This window comes from Homalodisca vitripennis, chromosome 3, assembly GCF_021130785.1.
Source record: "Homalodisca vitripennis isolate AUS2020 chromosome 3, UT_GWSS_2.1, whole genome shotgun sequence".
Classification (NCBI taxonomy): domain Eukaryota; kingdom Metazoa; phylum Arthropoda; class Insecta; order Hemiptera; family Cicadellidae; genus Homalodisca; species Homalodisca vitripennis.
Window position 1 is genome coordinate 206100132 of NC_060209.1, and position 17356 is coordinate 206117487.

The window sequence follows — 17356 nt, forward strand, 5'->3', positions numbered from 1 at the left end:
TGACTTACCGCACTGCAATCGCAACTGCCCTCCTGTATATTACTCGTATATCTTCAACACAATGGTCCCCAATCACATAAAACGCTATCCATATTCATGAGAGAATCCAGCTAACAGAGAAGTACAATGTCTATGTCAGCGTCTTGTCTCTACATACTTTGAGTCTATACAGACACTGACCTGATGTATAGTACAATCTGCACTGCCGATTGCTGATTGGACACTATGACTTACCGCACTGCAATCGCAACTGCCCTCCTGTATATTACTCGTATATCTTCAACACAATGGTCCCCAATCACATAAAACGCTATCCATATTCATGAGAGAATCCAGCTAACAGTGAAGTACAATGTCTATGTCAGCGTCTTGTCTCTACATACTTTTGAGTCTATACAGACACTGACCCGATGTATAGTACAATCTGCACTGCTGATTGCTGATTGGACACTATGACTTACCGCACTGCAATCGCAACTGCCCTCCTGTATATTACTCGTATATCTTCAACACAATAGTCCCCAATCACATAAAACGCTATCCATATTCATGAGAGAATCCTGCTAACAGAGAAGTACAATGTCTATGTCAGCGTCTTGTCTCTACATACTTTTGAGTCTATACAGACACTGACCTGATGTATAGTACAATCTGCACTGCTGATTGCTGATTGGACACTATGACTTACCGCACTGCAATCGCAACTGCCCTCCTGTATATTACTCGTATATCTTCAACACAATGGTCCCCAATCACATAAAACGCTATCCATATTCATGAGAGAATCCTGCTAACAGAGAAGTACAATGTCTATGTCAGCGTCTTGTCTCTACATACTTTTGAGTCTATACAGACACTGACCTGATGTATAGTACTATCTGCACTGCCGATTGCTGATTGGACACTATGACTTACCGCACTGCAATCGCAACTGCCCTCCTGTCTATTACTCGTATATCTTCAACACATAAGTCCCCAATCACATAAAACGCTATCCATATTCATGAGAGAATCCAGCTAACAGTGAAGTACAATGTTTATGTCAGCGTGTTGTCTCTACATACTTTGTCTATACAGACACTAACCTGATGTATAGTACAATCTGCACTGCCGATTGCTGATTGGACACTATGACTTACCGCACTGCAATCGCAACTGCCCTCCTGTCTATTACTCGTATATCTTCAACACAATAGTCCCCAATCACATAAAACGCTATCCATATTCATGAGAGAACCCAGCTAACAGTGAAGTACAATGTCTATGTCAGCGTCTTGTCTCTACATACTTTGAGTCTATACAGACACTGACCTGATGTATAGTACAATCTGCACTGCCGATTGCTGATTGGACACTATGACTTACCGCACTGCAATCACATAAAACGCTATCCATATTCATGAGAGAACCCAGCCAGGTCGGCTAAGCGATTCTGGTTAATTACTTGAACTATTCATCTGGCCTGAACAGGCATTTTTGTATTATTTAAATATCTCTTATGGAGGTCAGCTTTTTAACTTATATTTTAGTGCCTATAACACTTTTTACAACTGTGAATAACATTGAATTTTACACTTTAAACATGGAATAACATGTTTAAAAATGTAAAGAATACGAATAAATGTTCTTCTTTATAACACTACACTCCATTGAGTTCACAACCGGTCAAGTTCGTCTATACATTGTCCTATACAGGTATGTGCAGGTCTGCAATATCGGTTGTTCCAATTAAAGCAAAAATATCAAATTCAGAAGTTATGACGGTTTTTATAAGGATTCCAGAGATTTATTAGAATATTTATTACGTAAACCATATTTTAATGTTAACTGGAGGCTACAACAGAATTTTTGTAGTTAATAATTTTGAGGACATTCAAATTTTGTTTGTTTAGCATATATCTCTGTTTTTAATGTTTTCAAATTACAACTCAGAAACAGTGTAAGTTCCAGCGTTGTAATTTTGCTGTATTATAAAATATTCCATTAAGTTTCCATACATTTTTGAACACCTTATAAACATGCACTTATATTGATTTTCTATTTTAGTGCATCTATATCATTTGTAAAGAAGCAACATTTTTAAAATTCTTGGTTCTATAATATTGATTAATATCCAATGCACCAAATTAGTGAATAGGGACTTAATTAATTGTAAACTCGATTAAACTGCACTGTAAAGCTGACCATATAATAAATACAAGCAGACAAAGGTACACAACAGTGTCAAGTAGTTAGGTTGTCCAGAAGTAACGAAACTATCAAATGCATCAATAATAAATACAAGCAGACAAAGGTACACAACAGTATCAAGTAGTTAGGTTGTCCAGAAGTAACCAAACTATCAAATGCAACAATAATAAATACAAGCAGACAAAGGTACACAACAGTGTCAAGTAGTTAGGTTGTCCAGAAGTAACCAAACTATCAAATGCATCAATAATAAATGCAAGCAGACAAAGGTACACAACAGTGTCAAGTAGTTAGGTTGTCCAAAAGTAACCAAACTATGAAATGCAACAATAATAAATGCAAGCAGACAAAGGTACACAACAGTGTCAAGTAGTTAGGTTGTCCAGAAGTAACCAAACTATCAAATGCAACAATAATAAATACAAGCAGACAAAAGTACACAACAGTGTCAAGTAGTTAGGTTGTACAGAAGTAACCAAACTATCAAATGCAACAATAATAAATACAAGCAGACAAAGGTACACAACAGTTTCAAGTAGTTAGGTTGTCCAGAAGTAACCAAACTATCAAATGCAACAATAATAAATACAAGCAGACAAAGGTACACAACAGTGTCAAGTAGTTAGGTTGTCCAGAAGTAACCAAACTATCAAATGCAACAATAATAAATACAAGCAGACAAAAGTACACAACATTGTCAAGTAGTTAGGTTGTCCAGAAGTAACCAAACTATCAAATGCAACAATAATAAATACAAGCAGACAAAGGTACACAACAGTGTCAAGTAGTTAGGTTGTCCAGAAGTAACCAAACTATCAAATGCAACAATAATAAATGCAAGCAGACAAAGGTACACAACAGTGTCAAGTAGTTAGGTTGTCCAGAAGTAACCAAACTATCAAATGCAACAATAATAAATGCAAGCAGACAAAGGTACACAACAGTGTCAAGTAGTTAGGTTGTCCAGAAGTAACCAAACTATCAAATGCAACAATAATAAATGCAAGCAGACAAAGGTACACAACAGTGTCAAGTAGTTAGGTTGTCCAGAAGTAACCAAACTATCAAATGCAACAATAATAAATACAAGCAGACAAAGGTACACAACAGTGTCAAGTAGTTAGGTTGTCCAGAAGTAACCAAACTATCAAATGCAACAATAATAAATACAAGCAGACAAAAGTACACAACATTCTGAAGTAGTTAGGTTGTACAGAAGTAACCAAACTATCAAATGCAACAATAATAAATACAAGCAGATAAAGGTACACAACAGTGTCAAGTAGTTAGGTTGTCCAGAAGTAACCAAACTATCAAATGCAACAATAATAAATACAAGCAGACAAAGGTACACAACAGTGTCAAGTAGTTAGGTTGTCCAGAAGTAACCAAACTATCAAATGCAACAATAATAAATGCAAGCAGACAAAGGTACACAACAGTGTCAAGTAGTTAGGTTGTCCAGAAGTAACCAAACTATCAGATGCAACAATAATAAATACAAGCAGACAAAGGTACACAACAGTTTCAAGTAGTTAGGTTGTCCAGAAGTAACCAAACTATCAAATGCAACAATAATAAATACAAGCAGACAAAGGTACACAACAGTGTCAAGTAGTTAGGTTGTCCAGAAGTAACCAAACTATCAGATGCAACAATAATAAATACAAGCAGACAACGGTACACAACAGTGTCAAGTAGTTAGGTTGTCCAAAAGTAACCAAACTATGAAATGCATCAATAATAAATGCAAGCAGACAATGGTACACAACAGTGTCAAGTAGTTAGGTTGTCCAGAAGTAACCAAACTATCAAATGCAACAATAATAAATACAAGCAGACAAAGGTACACGACAGTGTCAAGTAGTTAGGTTGTCCAGAAGTAACCAAACTATCAAATGCAACAATAATAAATACAAGCAGACAAAGGTACACAACAGTGTCAAGTAATTATGTTGTCCAGAAGTAACCAAACTATCAAATGCAACAATAATAAATACAAGCAGACAAAGGTACACAACAGTGTCAAGTAGTTAGGTTGTCCAGAAGTAACCAAACTATCAAATGCAACAATAATAAATACAAGCAGACAAAGGTACACGACAGTGTCAAGTAGTTAGGTTGTCCAGAAGTAACCAAACTATCAAATGTGTTCCAGTAAGCAGCCAGTTCTGGCCAGTTTTTGTTACATACAGAAAAGCATATACGTTTCCAAACAATCTTGGTACGTTATGAGCAGATTTCTTCTTTTATTTGATGATGCTAAGATATTTTTAATATTCCTTCTCTTATTAAGTTAAGATATTTTTAATATTCCTTCTCTTATTAAGTTAACTGTCGGAAACGTGGAAAATTTACTGACAGAACTAAACTTTCTACATGGCATTTCGTTGATATTCCTAAGACTTGGTAATCAGTCTGGAGCTATTTACATTTAAACCATTTTAGTTTAATTTTTGCTTTGGCACATTTCAACATTTCAATCAAATTAGATTCCACTTAATATGCAATGGATGTTACAGTTGTATTCGGTTGAATGTACCTCAATAACAGAACCGTTACTGGTTGGCTATTCCCGTAAGTGCATACTCCATCTCAACCATAGTGGCCGATGGTCACAACAAATTTACCATTTCCTTTTCAGTTATCACGACTCTTCAGTTTAACATTTGTTCTAAAACTGGATCTCCGCAGCGAGACCAAAGAACGTCAAGAACTCAATTGTGTTAACAATGTTCCGATGCAGCGTGGACTTCTCATTTATTAAATTTGTACCAAGCTGTCTCAGAGTATAAAAATGGATCTCCACAGCGAGACCAAAGAACGTCAAGAACTCAATTGTGTTAACAATGTTCCGATGCAGCGTGGACTTCTCATTTATTAAATATGTACCAAACTGTCTCAGAGTATAAAAATGGATCTCCACAGCGAGATCAAAGAACGTCAAGAACTCAATTGTGTTAACAATGTTTCGATGCAGCGTGGACTCCTCATTTATTAAATATGTACGAAACTGTCTCAGAGTATAGAAATGGATCTCCGCAGCGAGACCAAAGTACGTCAAGAACTAATTTGTGTTAACAATGTTCCGATGCAGCATGGACTCCTCATTTATTAAATATGTACCAAACAGTCTCAGAGTATAGAAATGGATCTCCGCAGCGAGACCAAAGTACGTCAAGAACTCAATTGTGTTAACAATTTTTCGATGCAGCGTGGACTCCTCATTTATTAAATATGTACGAAACTGTCTCAGAGTATAGAAATGGATCTCCGCAGCGAGACCAAAATACGTCAAGAACTCAATTGTGTTAACAATGTTCCGATGCAGCGTGGACTCCTCATTTATTAAATATGTACGGAACTGTCTCAGAGTATAGAAATGGATCTCCGCAGCGAGACCAAAGTATGTCAAGAACTCAATTGTGTTAACAATGTTCCGATGCAGCGTGGACTCCTCATTTATTAAATATGTACGAAACTGTCTCAGAGTATAGAAATGGATCTCCGCAGCGAGACCAAAGTACGTCAAGAACTCAATTGTGTTAACAATGTTCCGATGCAGCGTGGACTCCTCATTTATTAAATATGTACCAAACAGTCTAAGAGTATACAAATTTAATTCTCTTAATACATTTACTTAACAAAGTGGCATCATATGGACAAATGGATACCATGAAACATAGCAGACAGTCCAAGATTACCTTCAGGCCAGTTGTCGAAGACATGTTGCGCGATGTCTCCCGCAGAGTCGCTGGGGCTGAACAGGTACTCCTTGGTCTTGCCACTGACCAGGATCAGTCTCAGATTGATCTGAAACAACGATTGCTCATGAAACAACTCGGCTATAGCAGAAGTGATACGTACACATGTTTCCTAGTTCCATTCTGAGATTTTCTATAAACGTTTTATCTATATGGTACATCAAAAAATAATAAGGCACAAAACTTTAGAATAACATGTAACAAATTATAGGTTTGTTTTGCAATTAAAGTGAATAATTATGAACATTAAATAGATATAACCCTATTACACAGACCCATCTAGAAGAATTCTATACACAATACAACGTACATCTATCGAAGAAAATACCTAATTCTGGTTTTTTAATGATAAATATACTTTACATTTTCAGGTTAACTGAAATCTTCTCTAGTGAAACGATCTTAAGTGTTACCCCATAAGAATATACTTTACACTTTTTAGGTTAACTGAAATCTTCTCTAGTGAAACGATCTTAAGTGTTTCCCCATAAGAATATACTTTACACTTTTTAGGTTAACTGAAATCTTCTCTAGTGAAACGATCTTAAGTGTTTCCCCATAAGAACATACTTTACACTTTTTAGGTTAACTGAAATCTTCTCTAGTGAAACGATCTTAAATGTTTCCCCATATGAATATACTTTACACTTTTTAGGTTAACTGAAATCTTCTCTAGTGAAACGATCTTATTTGTTTCCCCATAAGAATATACTTTACACTTTTTAGGTTAACTGAAATCTTCTCTAGTGAAACGATCTTAAGTGTTTCCCCATAAGAATATACTTTACACTTTTTAGGTTAACAGAAATCTTCTCTAGTGAAACGATCTTAAGTGTTTCCCCATAAGAATATACTTTACACTTTTTAGGTTAACAGAAATCTTCTCTAGTGAAACGATCTTATTTGTTTCCCCATAAGAATATACTTTACACTTTTTAGGTTAACTGAAATCTTCTCTAGTGAAACGATCTTAAATGTTTCCCCATAAGAACAATGTTAAACCTCATGCTCTTTAAGCCATTGTTTTGGGGTATGCCTCATTTTAAGGATATAATTAATAAGAATCTCAACGCTGTTTTGAATTTTTACAGTATACTTTTGGGATATTTATACAATTACGTATAAAACTGTTTGGACTATTTTCTTCAATAAAATATCGAAAGTGTGTACAACTGCACGAGATTTAACATTATTCTTATAGTTGACAAACTCAAGGTCATTGTAGTCCATTGTTCACAACACGTGTTAGCAACTCACAGGAAGATGTGTAAGTACAAAGTACAATCCAGTCCCTTTATTCATTTGGTTATTGTGTTCTGCAAACTACTGAGGTCACCCATAAGGAATGTGTTTTCTAATGTACGACTACTGTAATATTAGACTTTCCTTGGTATATGCACTGTGTACAACTAAAAGTACAAAGTACAATCCAGTCCCTTTATTCATTTGGTTATTGTGTTCTGCAAACTACTGAGGTCACCCATAAGGAATGTGTTTTCTAATGTACGACTACTGTAATATTAGACTTTCCTTGGTATATGCACTGTGTACAACTAAAAGTACAAAGTACAATCCAGTCCCTTTATTCATTTGGTTATTGTGTTCTGCAAACTACTGAGGTCACCCATAAGGAATGTGTTTTCTAATGTACGACTACTGTAATATTAGACTTTCCTTGGTATATGCACTGTGTACAACTAAAAGTACAAAGTACAATCCAGTCCCTTTATTCATTTGGTTATTGTGTTCTGCTAACTACTGAGGTCACCATAAGGAATGTGTTTTCTAATGTACGACTACTGTAATATTAGACTTTCCTTGGTATATGCACTGTGTACAACTAAAAGTACAAAGTACAATCCAGTCCCTTTATTCATTTGGTTATTGTGTTCTGCTAACTACTGAGGTCACCCATAAGGAATGTGTTTTCTAATGTACGACTACTGTAATATTAGACTTTCCTTGGTATATGCACTGTGTACAACTAAAAGTACAAAGTACAATCCAGTCCCTTTATTCATTTGGTTATTGTACGTTCTGCAAACTACTGAGGTAACCATAAGGAATGTGTTTTCTAATGTACGACTACTGTAATATTAGACTTTCCTTGGTATATGCACTGTGTACAACTAAAAGTACAAAGTACAATCCAGTCCCTTTATTCATTTGGTTATTGTGTTCTGCTAACTACTGAGGTCACCCATAAGGAATGTGTTTTCTAATGTACGACTACTGTAATATTAGACTTTCCTTGGTATATGCACTGTGTACAACTAAAAGTACAAAGTACAATCCAGTCCCTTTATTCATTTGGTTATTGTACGTTCTGCTAACTACTGAGGTCACCCATAAGGAATGTGTTTTCTAATGTACAACTACTGTAATATTAGACTTTCCTTGGTATATGCACTGTGTACAACTAAAAGTACAAAGTACAATCCAGTCCCTTTATTCATTTGGTTATTTGTGTTCTGCTAACTACTGAGGTCACCCATAAGGAATGTGTTTTCTAATGTACGACTACTGTAATATTAGACTTTCCTTGGTATATGCACTGTGTCTAGTAGATGCGCGAGAGGGGAACCGCGCACCACAAAACATTTCTGGGCAGAGTTGGTTATGTCTCTTACAATCCACTGACAATCCCTTCCTCCCCTTTGTACATGCCGAGAGATTCTATGTGGAGGTCTAGTACATGCGCGAGAGGGGAACCGCGCACCACAAAACATTTCTGGACAGAGTTGGTTATGTCTCTTACAATCCACTGACAATCCCTTCCTCCCCTTTGTACATGCCGAGAGATTCTATGTGGAGGTCTCGTAGATGCGCGAGAGGGGAACCGCGCACCACAAAACATTTCTGGACAGAGTTGGTTAGGTCTCTTACAAACCACCGAGAATCTCTTCCTCCCCTTTGTACATGCCGAGAGATTCTATGTGGAGGTCTAGTAGATGCGCGAGAGGGGAACCGCGCACCACAAAACATTTCTGGACAGAGTTGGTTATGTCTCTTACAATCCACCGAGAATCTCTTCCTCCCCTTTGTACATGCCGAGAGATTCTATGTGGAGGTCTCGTAGATGCGCGAGAGGGGGAACCGCGCACTACAAAACATTTCTGGACAGAGTTGGTTAGGTCTCTTACAAACCACCGAGAATCTCTTCCTCCCCTTTGTACATGCCGAAAGATTCTATGTGGAGGTCTCGTAGATGCGCGAGAGGGGAACCGCGCACCACAAAACATTTCTGGGCAGAGTTGGTTATGTCTCTTACAATTCACTGACAATCCCTTCCTCCCCCCTTGTACATGCCGAGAGATTCTATGTGGAGGTCTAGTAGATGCGCGAGAGGGGAACCGCGCACCACAAAACATTTCTGGGCAGAGTTGGTTATGTCTCTTACAATCCATTGACAATCCCTTCCCCCCCCCCCTTGTACATGCCGAGAGATTCTATGTGGAGGTCTAGTAGATGCGCGAGAGGGGAACCGCGCACCACAAAACATTTCTGGGCAGAGTTGGTTATGTCTCTTACAATCCACTGACAATCCCTTCCTCCCCTTTGTACATGCCGAGAGATTCTATGTGGAGGTCTCGTAGATGTGCGAGAGGGGAACCGCACACTACAAAACATTTCTGGACAGAGTTGGTTAGGTCTCTTACAAACCACCGAGAATCTCTTCCTCCCCTTTGTACATGCCGAGAGATTCTATGTGGAGGTCTCGTAGATGCGCGAGAGGGGGAACCGCACACTACAAAACATTTCTGGACAGAGTTGGTTATGTCTCTTACAATCTATTGACAATCCCTTCCCCCCCCCCTTGTACATGCCGAGAGATTCTATGTGGAGGTCTAGTAGATGCGCGAGAGGGGAACCGCGCACCACAAAACATTTCTGGGCAGAGTTGGTTATGTCTCTTACAATCCACTGACAATCCCTTCCTCCCCTTTGTACATGCCGAGAGATTCTATGTGGAGGTCTAGTAGATGCGCGAGAGGGGAACCGCGCACCACAAAACATTTCTGGACAGAGTTGGTTATGTCTCTTACAATCCACTGACAATCCCTTCCTCCCCCTTGTGCATAATAATAATAATAATAATAATAAAAAATAATAATAAATCTTTATTGTGTTCACAATTTAAGCAAATTGTATTCAATGGTCAATATACATGTATTAAAATGAATTAAACTAATTAAATAAATCAATTTAAATGCAAGTCATTTCAGACATTAAAAAGTTTTTAGCCCGTATGTTATATGAGGATATACAAGGCCAAAATAGGCCGTTCTTAGTAAGTCTAAGGAGCAAAACTTGGAGAGATTTCGTAGAGCATAAATGCCCGAAGTAACCTTTGAACAGATGCTTTCTATGTGATCGTCCCATGTCAGGCCTCGATCAAGGCACATCCCTAGGAACTTGGTAGAATCATTTTCCTCTAGGAGGACATCATCCACCACATGCCTAGAGATTCTATATGGATGTCTCATAGATGCGCGAGAGGGTAGCCGCGCACCACAAAACATTTCTGGACAGAGTTGGTTATCTCTCTTACAATCCACTGACAATCCCTTCCTCTCCCTTGTACATGCCGAGAGATTGTATTAACACAATTTAATCAACTTTATTATAATTTCAAACAGAGTGAAGAGAAAATAAAAGAATGTGGCATATTAATAATGGATTTCATATTTTTTGTTATTGTGAAACGGAAGCACTTTCACCCTTACCTTTAGTTAATATTTGAAGAACTGTATTTAACTGTTTTAAAATTTCAGACATAGGCAATGATGTATAAACTATAATAATAATAATACTCTTTATTGCATTAACAATAGTTACAAGTGCATTGCATGCGTCATAAAATGGAATTTAAGTTGAAACTTAAATTGAAGCTTTAAAATAAAACCATCATACATTATTAAGCCTATTTTACATAAACATAGTATGTCATAAAGCACATAACATGTCATAAAGATGTCGCTCGGTCTTTATTTATCTATATCAGAACCGGGTTATGTGTTAATACTCTTGAATAACTTCATTAATTTCTAAGTTGAGGCTTGTGACGAAGGTCGCAGCTTTCAAGAGGCCAAGGACCTGATGTAATTATATTTTGATACATACATTTATACAAATCATCATAATGAAATTGAGTGATGATACTCTGAAAGAGTTATTCCTCACCTTGTCGCGATCGGAGTAGAGGCTTGTGACGAAGGGCGCAGCTTTCAAGAGGCCAAGGACCTGATGTAATTATATTTTGATACATGCAGTTATACAAATCATCATAATTAAAATGAGTGATGATACTCAAGAGTTATTCCTCACCTTTTCGCGATCGGAGTAGAGGCTTGTGACGAAGGGCGCAGCTTTCAAGAGGCCAAGGACCTGATGTAATTATATTTTGATGTATGCAGTTATACAAATCATCATAATGAAATTGAGTGATGATACTCAAGAGTTATTCCTCACCTTTTCGCGATCGGAGTAGAGGCTTGTGACGAAGGGCGCAGCTTTCAAGAGGCCAAGGACCTGATGTAATTATATTTTGATCAAATCAAATCAAATCAAATCTTTTATTGCTCGTCACAATTACACATTGTATGGCAAACGTCAGAATTAATTATAAATTTAAAACTCGCATACCACATTACCACCACGTCCAAACTTACATAATGTTCATGCATTCCAGTCTCATTCATCCATCGCCAATCTCAACCCACTTTCAGCGCTGGAGTCAGTCATCGAATTGGGCGGTCTCCCAGTTAAACGCCAGAAACTCGTCAACGCTGTAGAATGCATTTGACACCAGGAAGCGCTTAAGACGAGCTTTTGACGCCTTGGGCGTTTGGGCGTTTGTAATAAAATTTGGCAAACTGTTGATGAAATGAACACCTGCCTGCGAAGGTAAGTGCTCATAAACCACCGTTCTATGTCTTCCAGTACGGTAGTTATCTCTGCCTCTAGTCTCATACCCGTGTATGTCACGTCCCCTGGTTAGGGCACATTTAGACAAACAGAACCAAGATGTTTCTAAAATGTAGAGACTGGGCAAAGTCAACAGTTGCAAAGTTTTGAATGCTGTCCTGCACGACTCTCTGAAATTCAACTTTGCGATCATACGAATAGCTTTTTTTTGCAATTTGAACACCCTCAGGAAATTATCGCCTGTACAGGCCCCCCACAACACCACTCCATAGGAAAGGTGAGAGTGAATTAGCCCATAATATGCCGCAATCAATACCTGACTGGGGCAGTACCGGGCCAAGGACCTCAAAACATATATTCCTGAGGACAGTTTGGCGCACACATGGTCAATGTGATTATTCCATGTCAACCCTCGGTCGAGGAGTATTCCAAGGAATTTTGAGGAGTAGACTTCTTCCAATAAGGAATCTGCCAACATGACGGCTGACCCACATTGGGAGTCCGTTGGACGCAGTGTGAAATTCAACACGTTGGATTTCGAAGAATTCGTTTGAAGGTTGAGGTTATTGAAATATTGCACACAATTGTTGATATCTACAAAGGATTGTAGCTCCAAACCTTCTTGTGTGTTATCTCTGAAACAGAGAGTCGTGTCATCAGCATACTGCACAATTTTACCATGCAGCAGCGATGAATGTACGTCGTTGACGTATATCAGGAAAAGGATTGGACTGAGTATAGAGCCCTGAGGGACTCCATAACTCAGTTGAATTGGTTTAGAAAATTGGTTTGAGATCTGAACCACTTGACTTCTCTGACTTAAAAATGATTTAAGCCATAAGAGCGGCACACCTCGGATGCCATGAGAATGTAATGTGTCAAGCAGTATTTCATGGTCAACGCAGTCGAATGCTTTAGAAAGGTCCAGGAACACACTTAATGTGTGATCCTGACGTTCTAGACCCTCTACAACCATATCAACCAGACTCACCACTGCGTCTATCGTCGATTTATTTTTCCTGAATCCAAATTGGTGTTCAGAAAGCTGGTTGTTTTTGTTTAAGAAATAAAGCATTCTCGTTAGAAAGAGTTTTTCAAATATTTTGCTCAGTACAGGCAAAATTGAGACTGGCCGATAGTTATTTAATGAACAGGGGTTTTCTTTCTTGAAAATTGGATGCACTTTTGCAATTTTTAGGAGAGAGGGAAAAACTCCTGAGTTAAAAGACAAATTGACCAATTGAGTCAGTGGTTTCACGATATGCTTAGAGCATTGTTTTATTAACCACATGGATCTCGATTCTAGATCATTCGATTTTTTAGCTGGGAATTGTTGAATGATTTTATCGAGCTCTTCCTCAACTACAGGAGTCAGAGCCATTGAGGCTGTTGGACTCTGTCTACGCGTGGGATTCCCCTGTGGCAGCGATGGACGAGGGCCCCGTCCACAAGCAACAGACGCAAAAAATCCGTTAAACTCGTCGGCAACCCTAGAGGCATCGCTCACAAGGGTGTCCCCAATTTTGACTGTGATTTGCTTGGATTCTTGATGTTTATTGTTAATGATGCCCCATACAGTTTTAGAAACGTTTTTTGAAGAAGTAATTGATTTTGAGACATCATACGATTTTGCAGCTTGGATCACCTTCCTGTAAATTTTTTTATAATTTCGAAAAAAGATTTTGAACTGTTCATTGGCTGTTTTTCTGTTTATTTCGGAGAAAAACTTGAGTTTTTCTCTCGACACCAGAATGCCTTTAGTGACCCAAGTATTATTTACCTTCTTTGGACGAGGTTTGATCGTTTTTGTAGGGCAGCAGGTGTTGAGATGGAAGTTCAAACATTCATTGAAAATTTGAAACTGCTGCTCTACTGGGTGTGAAGAATTTAGAAAATTCCACTTTTCTTTTGAAAGGGAAGCGTTGAGGAGAGCAATATTTTCTGGCCTCGTGTCTCTTATTGTTTTGGTAATTCTTGGTTCTCTCTCGATTTGTTTTCCACTAATGATAGCCTCTTGGCCATAGTGGTTTGAGATAGCTGTGTTGACCACCGATACTGTGACATTTTCAATGTTTGTGATGATGTTATCAATAGCCGACTGTGTTGTAGCCGTCACTCTCGTTGGAGTTTTGACCAGCAGTTCAAGGCCGAATGACCTCAGCAGATCGACTAGTCGCTTGGTGGATGGATGGTTGCTGTCCATCGCATCCACGTTGAGATCGCCCATCAAGACGTAATTGCATTGATGGTTAGTCAGGTCAGTGAGTAACACTTCGAATTTTGAAAAAAACTGATCTTCATTTCCACTGGGAGACCTGTAAATCCCTATCACAATTAATGTTGACCTGTTAGTTTGTACTTTGATCCCAACTGCTTCGAAATCTTTCGCGGTCGTTTCTTTGATCGTAAATTTTGTAAAAACTAAATTTTGTCTCAGAAAAATTGCTACACCACCTCCTTTGGAGGTCTGGCGACAGTACGCTTCTGCCAAGTTGTAATTTGGAATTTTGCATAGTTCAAGGTTTTCGTTGTTAAAACCGTTCTCGGTTACAACGAGTATATCTGATTTCAGCTCCTCACACATCAGCTGAATTTCATCCAATTTGTTGGTTGCGTACTGGGCGTTTTGGTGGAGTAGTCTTAGGGAACCTTGAACATGTAATTTTTGATTTGTCTGATTTTGCCGATTTTGGTCGGTCAATTTAGTCCTTTGCTGTAAAGTGGGTCCCCTAAAAAAACTGAATTTTCTTTTAGGTTTGTAGAGCCTCCTTTGATCTGCAGAATGTCTGGACTGGGGGAGCGTCTCACGGCGTCCGCGTAGGAGACATCCTGGATGCTAGCTGGCCGTTGAGGGGTGGTCGCCGACTCTTCTCGGGCAGCAGCGGGCGTTGGCATGCTGGAAGTGGAAGCAGGCGCTGCGCGAGGATTCCTCCAAAGTCGCGGCTGCGCCTTCATTTTTGATTCTTGAGTGGCTGGACTCATCGCCGCCACGATCATCCCAGCCAGTAACCGCTTGCCCCGCCAGGAGAGATGTTGGCCGTGTCTCGTGAAATACCTACGGCTGATGTCATCGAAGTTTAACACTCTAATATTGTGTCTAACAGCCAGTTCCTCAATGTAGGCATTCACGAGAACGGTCTGATAGTGGACAGGGTGGGTCGGGTCCAGATCGTGGCGATGCGGCAGTGTGGTGAGGATGATCTCGGTGCTGGAAGATCCAGCAGCGATGTACCCCTCCAGATGGCGGTAAATATTTCGCTGCCCGCCAACCGCCAGGTCGTTAGTGCCGGCGATCAGCACCTCGCAGCAGGGCCGGGGCTCAGCTGCCGTTCGAGCTGGTCTCACAATATCCAGAAACCGGCCGCCGGGTACACAGACGTCGCTCACCGCGGTTGCAGGGCCGAGCTGTTTCCTCACGAGTCCAGCGATGTGGCGAGCGTGGCTATCCCCTCGAACAGTTATGGACTTAAACTGTACGTTGCGTGTAGGGATTTTTGGAGCTGCATGCAGTTATACAAATCATCATAATTAAAATGAGTGATGATACTCAAGAGTTATTCCTCACCTTTTCGCGATCGGAGTAGAGGCTTGTGACGAAGGGCGCAGCTTTCAAGAGGCCAAGGACCTGATGTAATTATATTTTGATACATGTAGTTATACAAATCATCATAATGAAATTGAGTGATGATACTCAAGAGTTATTCCTCACCTTGTCGCGATCGGAGTAGAGGCTTGTGACGAAGGGCGCAGCTTTCAAGATGCCAAGGACCTGATGTAATTATATTTTGATACATACAGTTATACAAATCATCATAATGAAATTGAGTGATGATACTCAAGAGTTATTCCTCACCTTGTCGCAATCGGAGTAGAGGCTTGTGACGAAGGGCGCAGCTTTCAAGAGGCCAAGGACCTGATGTAATTATATTTTGATACATGTAGTTATACAAATCATCATAATGAAATTGAGTGATGATACTCAAGAGTTATTCCTCACCTTGTCGCGATCGGAGTAGAGGCTTGTGACGAAGGGCGCAGCTTTCAAGAGGCCAAGGACCTGATGTAATTATATTTTGATACATGTAGTTATACAAATCATCATAATTAAAATGAGTGATGATACTCAAGAGTTATTCCTCACCTTGTCGCGATCGGAGTAGAGGCTTGTGACGAAGGGCGCAGCTTTCAAGAGGCCAAGGACCTGATGTAACTATGTTTTGATACATGTAGTTATACAAATCATCATAATGAAATTGAGTGATGATACTCAAGAGTTATTCCTCACCTTGTCGCAATCGGAGTAGAGGCTTGTGACGAAGGGCGCAGCTTTCAAGAGGCCAAGGACCTGATGTAATTATATTTTGATACATGCAGTTATACAAATCATCATAATGAAATTGAGTGATGATACTCAAGAGTTATTCCTCACCTTGTCGCGATCGGAGTAGAGGCTTGTGACGAAGGGCGCAGCTTTCAAGAGGCCAAGGACCTGATGTAATTATATTTTGATACATGTAGTTATACAAATCATCATAATGAAATTGAGTGATGATACTCAAGAGTTATTCCTCACCTTGTCGCAATCGGAGTAGAGGCTTGTGACGAAGGGCGCAGCTTTCAAGAGGCCTAGGACCTGATGTAACTATGTTTTGATACATGCAGTTATACAAATCATCATAATTAAAATGAGTGATGATACTCAAGAGTTATTCCTCACCTTGTCGCGATCGGAGTTGAGGCTTGTGACGAAGGGCGCAGCTTTCAAGAGGCCTAGGACCTGATGTAACTATGTTTTGATACATGCAGTTATACAAATCATCATAATTAAAATGAGTGATGATACTCAAGAGTTATTCCTCACCTTGTCGCAATCGGAGTAGAGGCTTGTGACGAAGGGCGCAGCTTTCAAGAGGCCTAGGACCTGATGTAACTATGTTTTGATACATGCAGTTATACAAATCATCATAATTAAATTGAGTGATGATACTCAAGAGTTATTCCTCACCTTGTCGCGATCGGAGTTGAGGCTTGTGACGAAGGGCGCAGCTTTCAAGAGGCCAAAGGAGCATCGCCGCAGGAACCATTGTGATGCATACATTTTCAAAGATTACTGTACTCACTTCAATTATTGTTATTCAATGTATCTCGCTATTGACAAAACATTTTAAAATCACGATGTTTTTATCAAATTGTACGATGTTGCATCGTCACATATACTGCAAAAGTTTCCCTTCATACATATTCGGACATATTCAGCTCGTCCTGTTACATTTTTTTTAGATATAAACAGAGTTGTCTCTTACCAAATGTATATATTACTAATAATGTATTATTTCATGAAAAGATAATTAATAACAATGATTACACAGCAAGCATTAACAATTTTAGTTATATTTAAGGATACAACTACAAAATGTTTTTTTTACTACCCCACTTCAGTGCCATCTTGTTTCGAAATATGTAAATAGAAAGGA

The 17356-nt window shown here is 39.1% G+C and overlaps 1 protein-coding gene across 1 annotated transcript in view; it reads right to left on the minus strand.

The window, feature by feature from the left end:
• LOC124358055 (ubiquitin-like protein 3) overlaps positions 1–17017 on the minus strand; it is a 43287-nt gene extending 26270 nt beyond the window's left edge. The window contains exons 1-2 of the mRNA XM_046810341.1: positions 16888–17017; positions 5895–6003 (exon numbers count right to left, since the gene is read on the minus strand). Coding sequence (XP_046666297.1) covers positions 5895–6003; positions 16888–16980 — 202 coding nt within the window. The 5' untranslated portion in view covers positions 16981–17017. The remainder of the gene's footprint in view (positions 1–5894; positions 6004–16887) is intronic.
• Positions 17018–17356: the final 339 nt, after the last annotated feature.